General features: G+C 31.7%; 1 protein-coding gene across 1 annotated transcript in view; it reads right to left on the bottom strand.

Annotated features, from left to right (window-relative positions):
- Positions 1-3,848: 3,848 nt before the first annotated feature.
- The window catches only part of LOC145313084 (branched-chain alpha-ketoacid dehydrogenase kinase-like), a 41,150-nt gene continuing 35,478 nt past the window's right edge, over positions 3,849-9,520 (bottom strand). The window contains exons 13-18 of the mRNA XM_080152349.1: positions 7,474-7,609; positions 7,128-7,177; positions 5,882-5,942; positions 5,119-5,220; positions 4,369-4,448; positions 3,849-4,017 (exon numbers count right to left, since the gene is read on the bottom strand). Coding sequence (XP_080008475.1) covers positions 4,406-4,448; positions 5,119-5,220; positions 5,882-5,942; positions 7,128-7,177; positions 7,474-7,609 — 392 coding nt within the window. The 3' untranslated portion in view covers positions 3,849-4,017; positions 4,369-4,405. The remainder of the gene's footprint in view (positions 4,018-4,368; positions 4,449-5,118; positions 5,221-5,881; positions 5,943-7,127; positions 7,178-7,473; positions 7,610-9,520) is intronic.

Genomic DNA, 9,520 nt, shown 5'->3' with positions numbered 1-9,520 from the left:
ATATAAATACTATAAGCTTTAAAAAAATCACAATTATCAAATTTAGACTTTCAATATAAAGATTTGTAGAAAAAACCTAACAACAAATTCTAACATATTTCTGATCAACATAGCAATAAAACGCCTTTTGCAAAATCTTTATCATCAAAAATAAATAGAACTCACTAAAGACTTTTTTTCATTTAAACTTATACTTTTCACATTAATTAACTTTAAAGATTGATTTTTTCTAAAAGAAAGGTTGCGTGATTTTTTTATTCATAATTAATTGCCTAATTTTGAGATTCAGATAAAAAACTTTACTACTTTATATCACTGGATACTCTACTAGCAGCGGCTACGCCTCTAGAGGCATATAGGGACCCTTAGGTTGGGGGGGAAGACGAACCTCCCCTGACAATTTGAGTTTTTTTTAATGAAAAAGTTAAAAACATTTATTTTGGAGAGTTGATTCTCTTGGGATAGTGATGGTACCCTTCCCCAAAATAGTAATAAGCCTTACCAGGACATATGAGAAGCTACCATGTAAAGGAGAACCATATTGGTTCAGTGGTTAGTGAGATCCCTTGGTGCACAAAGACTCACATAGAACGTGTTACTTTATTATAAAGATACATACATATATACAAAGAAACTCTACAAACAGAGTATGTCTGTTTGTTCATCCGTCTGTATAAAAACATTACAGAATATATTTATTTGGTACTAGCGGCTACGCCCCTAGAGGCCTTTAGGGGCACTTGAGAGGGGAAGAAGTGGTTGAATTCAACAACTATATTTTTATTTTAGGCTTAAAAAGAAAAAAGTTTTTTTTGTGTGTTGTGGTCCTTTTTTAAGGGGCGATTTCTCTTCTCTTTCTCAAAAAAAAGTTATAAACCTTCCAAGGACCAATGAGAAGCTACATAGTAAAGTAAAAAAAGAACCATATCAGTTCTTAAGCATCAGAAAGATGGACAAACAGACTCAATCTATTTTGTATCATAAATAGTGCTTTAAAGCAGGGAGAATATATCATCTGGAAGAAAAAAAAAATTTCTATCGTTTAAAAGTTATATCCCTGTTTAAAAAAGATAGGATGTCCGTGTGTTTTTTCTGTCTGTGCCTAAAGTTCTTGCTAACCGCTGGACCAATTTGGTTCTTCTTTATTGACCTATCTTTTAGACTGATAATAGGATGAACATACTAAGGAGTAGTTTAGTGTCTATTAATCATTATATAAAAGTAACAGTTTCTGTGTCTGTCTGTTTGTGTGTGTGTGTGTAAGGGTGTCTGTCGGTACCGAAGATTCTTTGTAACCGCTTAACTGATATAGTTCTTCTTGGTTCAAGTTTTTCATGGTCCTGAGAAGTTTTGAGTTTAGAAAAAATTAGTTCCTACCCAACATTTAAAAAAAACTTTTTCTTTTACATACTAAAACTGAAAGTAGGGAAGGGGTCAACTTCCCCCCAGAAAATAGCAAGTTTAACATACAGATACAAAAATATATTAATCAGAGCGAGATGGGACAATGGGCTATTTATTAGACTAGTCCCCATAGTTTAATATAGGAATTTGTTATTCGTTGGCTTAACTACTTAGGGGACCTGTTGCGATTTTTGTTTGGTTGGATTATTAAATTAAGTGCCCAACATTTCAACCATTAACTGAAACATACAGAAGGGTTATCCATGTATCATATTTGGGAATGTAAATCAATTTAGCGGTCATTGTCTTATCCCTTTAGATCCCTAAATAGTAATTAAGAATGATCAATGGTTCTCTTTTTTTCTATGTAGCTTCTCATTGGTTCTTGGAAGGTTTATAACTTATTTTGGGAGGGTACCTCCACCATCCTAGGAGAAATCAACCCCTAAAAAAGGACCCCATTTCACACACAAAAAATTAACTTTTTCTTTTTAAGTCTAAAATAAAAATCTAGTTGTAGAATTCAACCACTTCTTCCCCTCTCAAGTGCCCCTAAAGGCCTCTAGGGGCGTAGCCGCTAGTACCAAATAAATATATTCTGTAATGTTTTTATACAGACAGATGAACAAACAGACATACTCTGATTGTAGAGTTTCTTTGTATATATGTATGTATCTTTATAAAAAAGTAACACGTTCTATGTGAGTCTTTGTGCACCAAGGGATCTCACTAACCACTGAACCAATATGGTTCTTCTTTACATGGTAGCTTCTTATATGTCCTGGTAAGGCTTATTACTATTTTGGGGAAGGTTACCATCACTATCCCAAGAGAATCAACTCTCCAAAATAAATGTTTTTAACTTTTTCATTAAAAAAAACTTAAATTGTCAGGGGGGGTTCGTCTTCCCCCCCAACCTAAGGGTCCCTATATGCCTCTAGAGGCGTAGCCGCTGCTAGTAGAGTATCCAATGATATAAAGCAGTAAGGTTTTTTATCTGAATCTCAAAATTAGGCAATTAATTATGAATAAAAAAATCACGCAACCTTTCTTTTAGAAAAAATCAATCTTTAAAGTTAATTAATGTGAAAAGTATAAGTTTAAATGAAAAAAAGTCTTTAGTAAGTTCTATTTATTTTTGATGATAAAGATTTTGCAAAAGGCGTTTTATTGCTATGTTGATCAGAAATATGTTAGAATTTGTTGTTAGGTTTTTTCTACAAATCTTTATATTGAACGTCTAAATTTGAAAATTGTGATTTTTTTAAAGCTTATAGTATTTATATAAGTTGTTTGTATCTTTTAGTAAAAAAAAATATTGAAAATTATTTTTTGTTTGTTTTTTATTAAAGATTTTCATATTTTTTTCAATTTTTTTTCAGAACTTTAAATTGAAAAAAAACCAAAAGACCCCGCTAAAATATTTTGTGTCCACCTGGAATCATCAAGGATTTATGTCTATTTTCACCCTACATAGGTCCCAGGGCTCGGCACTTACTTTTGTCTTGATTCAATTGTAGCCCACAGTGTACTATATTATAAGCAAAGCAACTCTAAAATCAAGTCCTAAAAATGTAAGTATGTCCATAAACATTATGCTGTATCAAGCAGTTTTTCAACAAATTTACTTACAATTTTGCTTCGACTCTTATACATTTATATTCTGATTATTCAGTTTTGATACTATACAAGTGTTATTGTCCGTTTGTCCTACCATTTCAGTGCTTCGCTTTTATGCTTTTTAATTTATGAATTAAATTGCTTTTCAACGGTATTTCATAACAAGTTGATAAATCATTAGATATGCCTAAACAATACTATAATTTGAATTTGAATACAATAATAAAACTTGTTATTAAAATTAAGTATTGATTATAATAATTTGATTCAAATATTTACTTTCAAGTGCAATATTTTTGGGGATATAGGAATGAAAGATCAATAAGGCTTCCCAATCTGCTCGTCGTCAGGGAGGTGGTGAGTTCGAATCTATGGTTCCTACTTCTATAACGGGGACTTAATTTAAGACACCTGCCATACTCGGCGAGGGTGAGGTAATTAAGAGTAGTACAATTGATCGAGACAGCGGGACAAGGCATAATGTACTTGAGCGTGGAGCTTGATAGCCCTAGTGGCTATACAAAAGTGTCTCGTCCTTCTCCATGACTACATAAATCCAAATACTATGAAACAATGGCTACACAGTACACACACACACACACACATACACTCACGCAATGCTTTGTCAGATCCGCGACATCATAAACCCGTTCTAAGTAGGAGGTTGACCTGTTCCACTTAAAATTAGCTGGAAGCCTGATACAAAGCCTGCCCGTTGAAATAACTTAATTGTCAATTGATCATTCTTTTAGGACAGACAGACACACATCCTGCTATTTTTATACAAAGATAAAATCAATTATGACCCTAGAAATCTATAATAATTAAAATTTAAAATTTATTCACAATAATATGAGTAAACATTTATCTATTAAATAATTATAAATATACATAAAATTCTAAAACTAAAAAAGTAAAAATATTAAACTAAATAGGTATTATCAACTGGATATTTAAATTTATCTTCTTTGGTTAATTTCTGACTGAGTTCCTCTGAAAAAAAAACAAGGATGTCAACATCTAAAAGCAGCGAAGCAATAATTATGGAGAGACAAATGGACTTTGTGAATTATAGAGCATAATTCAAAGAATTTTTGGGAATAGTCCCTTTCGTAACATCGCCCCATAAGGGGCAATTCGTTGTATTTTTAAAATGGCTTTTTATAGGTTATTTTAGGTTAGGTTAGGTTATATTTGGTTAGGTGATTGCCCCACAGGGTTAGAGCCTCCCCGCAGGGGCTAAAATACGAAAGGGACTATTTATTCTTTTATTCTTATAAAATACGGGTTTCCCCCCCTCCCCCACAAAAAAACCTGAATTATCCCCGAATAAATAAGTAGTACCTCTAGTTTAGAACTTTACACCACCATTAGAAGTATTTTATATTCTCAATTCATGATCTGGAGATTCCAAATGCTTCAGCCTAAATAATAGTTGTTTCTCGCATCGTATTATAAACAGCTTTCCGCGGATATAGAATGTACAATTATAAGATTAAAACCAGTTTTTTAGCCCCGAGGTGCCGAAGGCACGGGTTAAATAATTTTTGACGCTTTTTTGTACTATAGCACTTAAACCCCCCAAACACTTTTAAATGCTATGGAATGCCTAAAATTGGGTCAGTTTAATGCTAAAAATAAGGCGGCTAAAATCAGCTGCAATTCGCTTTCAAATATATCAGTTGAGAATTTGTTTGTTAATTTAGAGTTTTTTTTATAGAGAAAAAATAATGTTCCTTTTCTCCAAGTTAAATTCTCAAATCAATGAAATGTCGTTTTCCTTTGGACAAGATTTTAAAATTACATATTATATAATAAATCAATAGCAATAACATGATTTAAGTAAGATAGACATGAAGATACAAGGATGATAACATCCATAAATCGAAATAAGACAAAGGAACATTAACACTTGTAAGTTTGAGAACTTTATAAGCAGCATGTATCATAAAATTGTATGTAAAATTTGTATGCAAATTTGTTGCAAAAAATGGTTAAGTACAGGATACTGTTATAGGAAAGATAACATTTTAAGATTTGTTTAAAGAAATATTTTACTTGTAACGTTGTACCTTGTTGTCTTAGGAGTCATACCTGAGATATACATCAGTGCCCAATCCTTGCAGGGATTGGATTTCCAAGCTTCCCCCCAAATATTGGGCATACGCAGAACTTGTGGGCAGACCAAATCCATAACTAAATATATAATAGTACCGTTTTGCTGTCGTTTTGGAGATCTTATTAAATAGTATTGAAAGTATTTTTTAGAGGGAATTTGTAGAATATGCAAACAAGTTAATATTACAAAGAGAAAAATGGAAAGAGGTAGGTAGTTGCATGAAGTACATTTCAGAAATGATTTCAAGCATAAGTTACAATTATACCATCAAACATATATAATTTTATATTACAATAAATAGCAAACAATTAGACATAACTAAATTAGTTGCCATTCTGTTGAAACAGGACAGCATATATAAAAAAAATAAGATTTTCAAGTCGTGATAATTTTAAAACTACCTGGTAGAAAATTGAAATTCTTTCAAATATATTTTCTATAGATGTAGTTTAAACTATTGAACAGAGAAAAAAATCTGCAGTTCACTCAATTCGAGCTGAAATGCACTTCGTGCAACTACCCCTTTACATCAATTGAATAATGTTAGTGGAATTTCTTGAACTTAATGTGCATAATGAAAACTGCCCCCCCCCCTAGTCAAATCTCTGCGGGAATGCATATTACCGAGTATCAAATATAAACTAACAAAACAAACTCCCAATGTATTTAATCTACTTTTTTTAAAAAAAGGATAGAGAGGGGGTGTAGTTCGTCTGGAACAAACACAGTGAAGCTTACCCATGCATAGGACCCGAAGTTGTTCTGTTCACCTCTTCCATCATATTTGCAAAAATGCCACCTGAATCAATATTAACATATATATTTTTTTTATAAGCAAAGCTTTTCTATAATTAGTGTATGTACGTCGTATATCAAACTTTCTATGATGATTCCTGAAAGTCAGTAACAATTTTGGAAGCGTAGCACCTCTATATCATATCCCCAAAACGTCAGCATGTCCATTTAACACATCACTCTATACATGTTTGTTGGTTTGACAGTATGTTTTGGATGAGCTTTGCATTTATGGGTCTTTTTTAAAGAGCTATTTTTTAACTTGGGTATATCTATATTTTTTTGGTACTATCCCAACTTAACTACATTAAGTTAAAGACAAATGAGGTATTTTTACAAGGATTTAATTTGGATTTCAGTTTATTATTGTTTAAATATACGCTTGTTAGACTTTATAATAGTGTTTAATAACAAATGAACGTATTCAAAAGTCCGATGAATTAGTTATTAATTATACGTCAATTAGGGTGCTAAACGGCGGTAAACGGGTCATATCAACATTAGAGTAAAACACTAGAGGGAGAAAGGGGTAAATAACTGTATCTCCCCATCGCAACCACCTTGTGCAACCCTTCTATTGGGTCAGTGAAAATCAACCAAAGGTGTCGCTTATATTAACATAGCCAAGTAGCAGAAAATAGTTTAGAAGCAGACGAAAGAGGTCTTTAAATGAAGGGAGGTAGTTGTCTGTATATACATCTATACTATAGATCTGTTATATAAACAGCTGCCTAGCCCAGGATATTTTCAATTCTTGTTTTACTCAAGGAGGAAAGAAACATTGAATTATAAATTAGACTGGTACTTAAAATTTCATAACCACATTATCGTTGGCTCATAAAAAAATTCAAAATTAGTATTGTGTTCAAACTTCTCAGCCAACTATTCAGATCTACAGAAGGAATAATTTTGCTCATCATCATTGGGGATGTATATCAATTTATCGTCTATTGTCTTATCCCTTAATATCCCTGAGGTGGATTCTTAAAAAAAAATTGCCCCACTAATCGCTTAGTGGACATTAAAAATCTACAAAAATTAAATAAAAATCTTATGTTAATAACCCTTCTAAGATTTTGTTTAATTTTTGTAGATTTTTAATGTGATTTTGGCGTATTTTTCACGAAAACAATTTTGCCCCACTAAGCGATTAGTGGGGCAAATTTTTTGAATCCACCTCTGTTATTACCTGTGTTTGCTTGATTTTCCGTACTCTCCTCCGCTGTTGTGAAGTTGTATCTGAAACACAAATAAAACTTTAATGGATATATGATAAACGTGGATATTATGACAGGGGAAAAAATATCTGCACTAACATTACAGACAGACAGAATAAAAACTTATAGAGTAGCTTTGCTATTGAAAAACATTTGCTAAAAATAATGTTTATTAGTTAAAAACAAAACTATTAATTGGAATACTTTATATTGAGCGTCTTAACTGTGCCTATCGATAAATTGCATCAGTTTCTGGCCTAAGGCATTCCACTAATTTAATATCTTTTGTTTTATGCTGCGAAAAGAAAGAAGACTTACTTCATGACGCTATTGAGCCTGTTGTGGTCGATGCCACCACCTCTGTCTGAGATCTTGACAATGAAGTCTGTCTTGTTGCTGGCAATAGTGATGTGCACAGAGGGCAGGCTCTTGCCACGCAGGCGGGGATGGTTTTCTAAAAAATCATTATTTTCAATATTCAAAGATTTTTTAACATGCAAAATTTGAAATTAAGGTGAATATTTGGCGTTTTTCTCTTTTTTTTTAAAAAATTTTGAATAATTTTGCACTTCAACACCCCCCCCCCCCCCACAGTGGGTTTTTTGGCTGTTTTGGGGATTTTTTAACTTTATGAGTCACAAATACCAACAAAAGCTTATTTTATCTAAAAATAAAGTTAAATTCTTTCATATACAGGTTATAGCTTATGTAATATAACATATTATATACATATTATTGTGATTTTATATAAGAAAAATGTCCCTAGAACTACTCTACTCATATGGTTAAAAGTTCGAAATTTCTGATATTATTCATAATAAAAAAAAATTATTTTAACATCGACTGAGACCTCAATTAAAACTTTTGGAGAGTTTTTAAGGTGTATATGATTAATATACATAATATATTATTCTAAGTTATCAATAAATAGTATACAGGGCTCGGCAGCTGCGCATCAGCTGTGACTTAGCCGTAAATTTAAACCCATTTTGATGCTTTAAAAGATTTTTGATAAGAGGGATTGTTATACTTGGGTCAGGTTCAAACTTTCAGTTGATATTTAAAATTGTAAATGGTTTTCCTGAGGTATACAGGCTGCCGAGCCCTGCAAACATACACCATACAAAATAGGATAAAAATGTGATGTTCTTCAAGATTTTATATGCATTCTCAATTCGATACTGATTTTAAGTAAAAATATTCTTCTATTCTTCTGGATTCCAGGGGCTTTTTATTTAAAGGGACAGCGAAGCGCTAGAAAAATAGCCTAAACCCATCCCAAGTCTTAAATTTGAGAATAAATTAGCATAAAACCAACACAGGGTTAATTTAGAGAAACCAATCGGTTCAGTATTCACTGAGATCTTAATCTTTGGACAAAAAAAATCTTACTACTTTATATTATAGGATATCTAAGAGTTTTTTTTAATGTATCGTGGTATTGCTTATACAAAATTTTTTTTTTAACTTCCTTGTTGATCGTTTTCTTTTAACTATCTGCTATTACTTATCAAATATGACTTTTTAAACATTAAAAAAAATATAACATATGATATCAGTCCGTAACGCTATGGGGGAAATGTAATTTTCACAGCTAAAATATATGTGCATCTAATCTATACATTATTTTGTCCGTTTATCTGTCATGCTTCAAAAGAGTTTTTGCTTATTATCTCTCTCTTTTTATGTTAAACAACTGCTCTATAACTCAATTTGCCTTTTTTGTTTATGTCAAGTTTTTTGGTGCTTTATTACTTATGGATGTTGTCATCCTTATTATATTGTAAAATCTTTTTTAAAAGTGAAGCTTTTCTATAATTAGTGTCCGTCCGTACGTCTGTCAATCTGTTTGGAACGGATAACTTTTTTTCGTTAATATAGGCATGTTAGAATTGTCTTATCAAACTTTACTTATCATACTTTGCATGGTGATTCCTGTAGTAGTTACGTACGATTTAGAATGTGTAGCAACTCTATAATCATAGCCAGAATGTCCACTTTTAACATGGCAATTTATCCTGTAATTATTAAGTTTTTCAACAAATTTACTTACATTTCTGTTCAACTTTTATACATTTATGCTCTGATTATTTATGACAATCTATAAGTGGTAATGTTCGTTTTTCCCACCGTCTCAGAGCTTCGCTTTAATGGATGTTGTCATCCTTATTATTTTCAAATTTTAATAGTTGGATGGAATATTTTAGTAATACAGTAAATGAAAGTGGATTTAGGGACTACTATAAATTTAGAAACCAAGGCCATTGAAAGGAAAGAACAATATAAATTAAGTATTTCAAACAAAGTTAAAGGACAGACAGAAAAAATAGTGGCTTAGAAATCAAATTTAATTTAAATGTTTCAG

This window comes from Acartia tonsa, chromosome 3 (genome assembly GCF_053477335.1).
Source record: "Acartia tonsa isolate MP-2025a chromosome 3, ASM5347733v1, whole genome shotgun sequence".
Taxonomy (NCBI): Eukaryota; Metazoa; Arthropoda; class Copepoda; order Calanoida; family Acartiidae; genus Acartia; species Acartia tonsa.
This window is presented reverse-complemented; position numbering and strand designations above follow the sequence as displayed.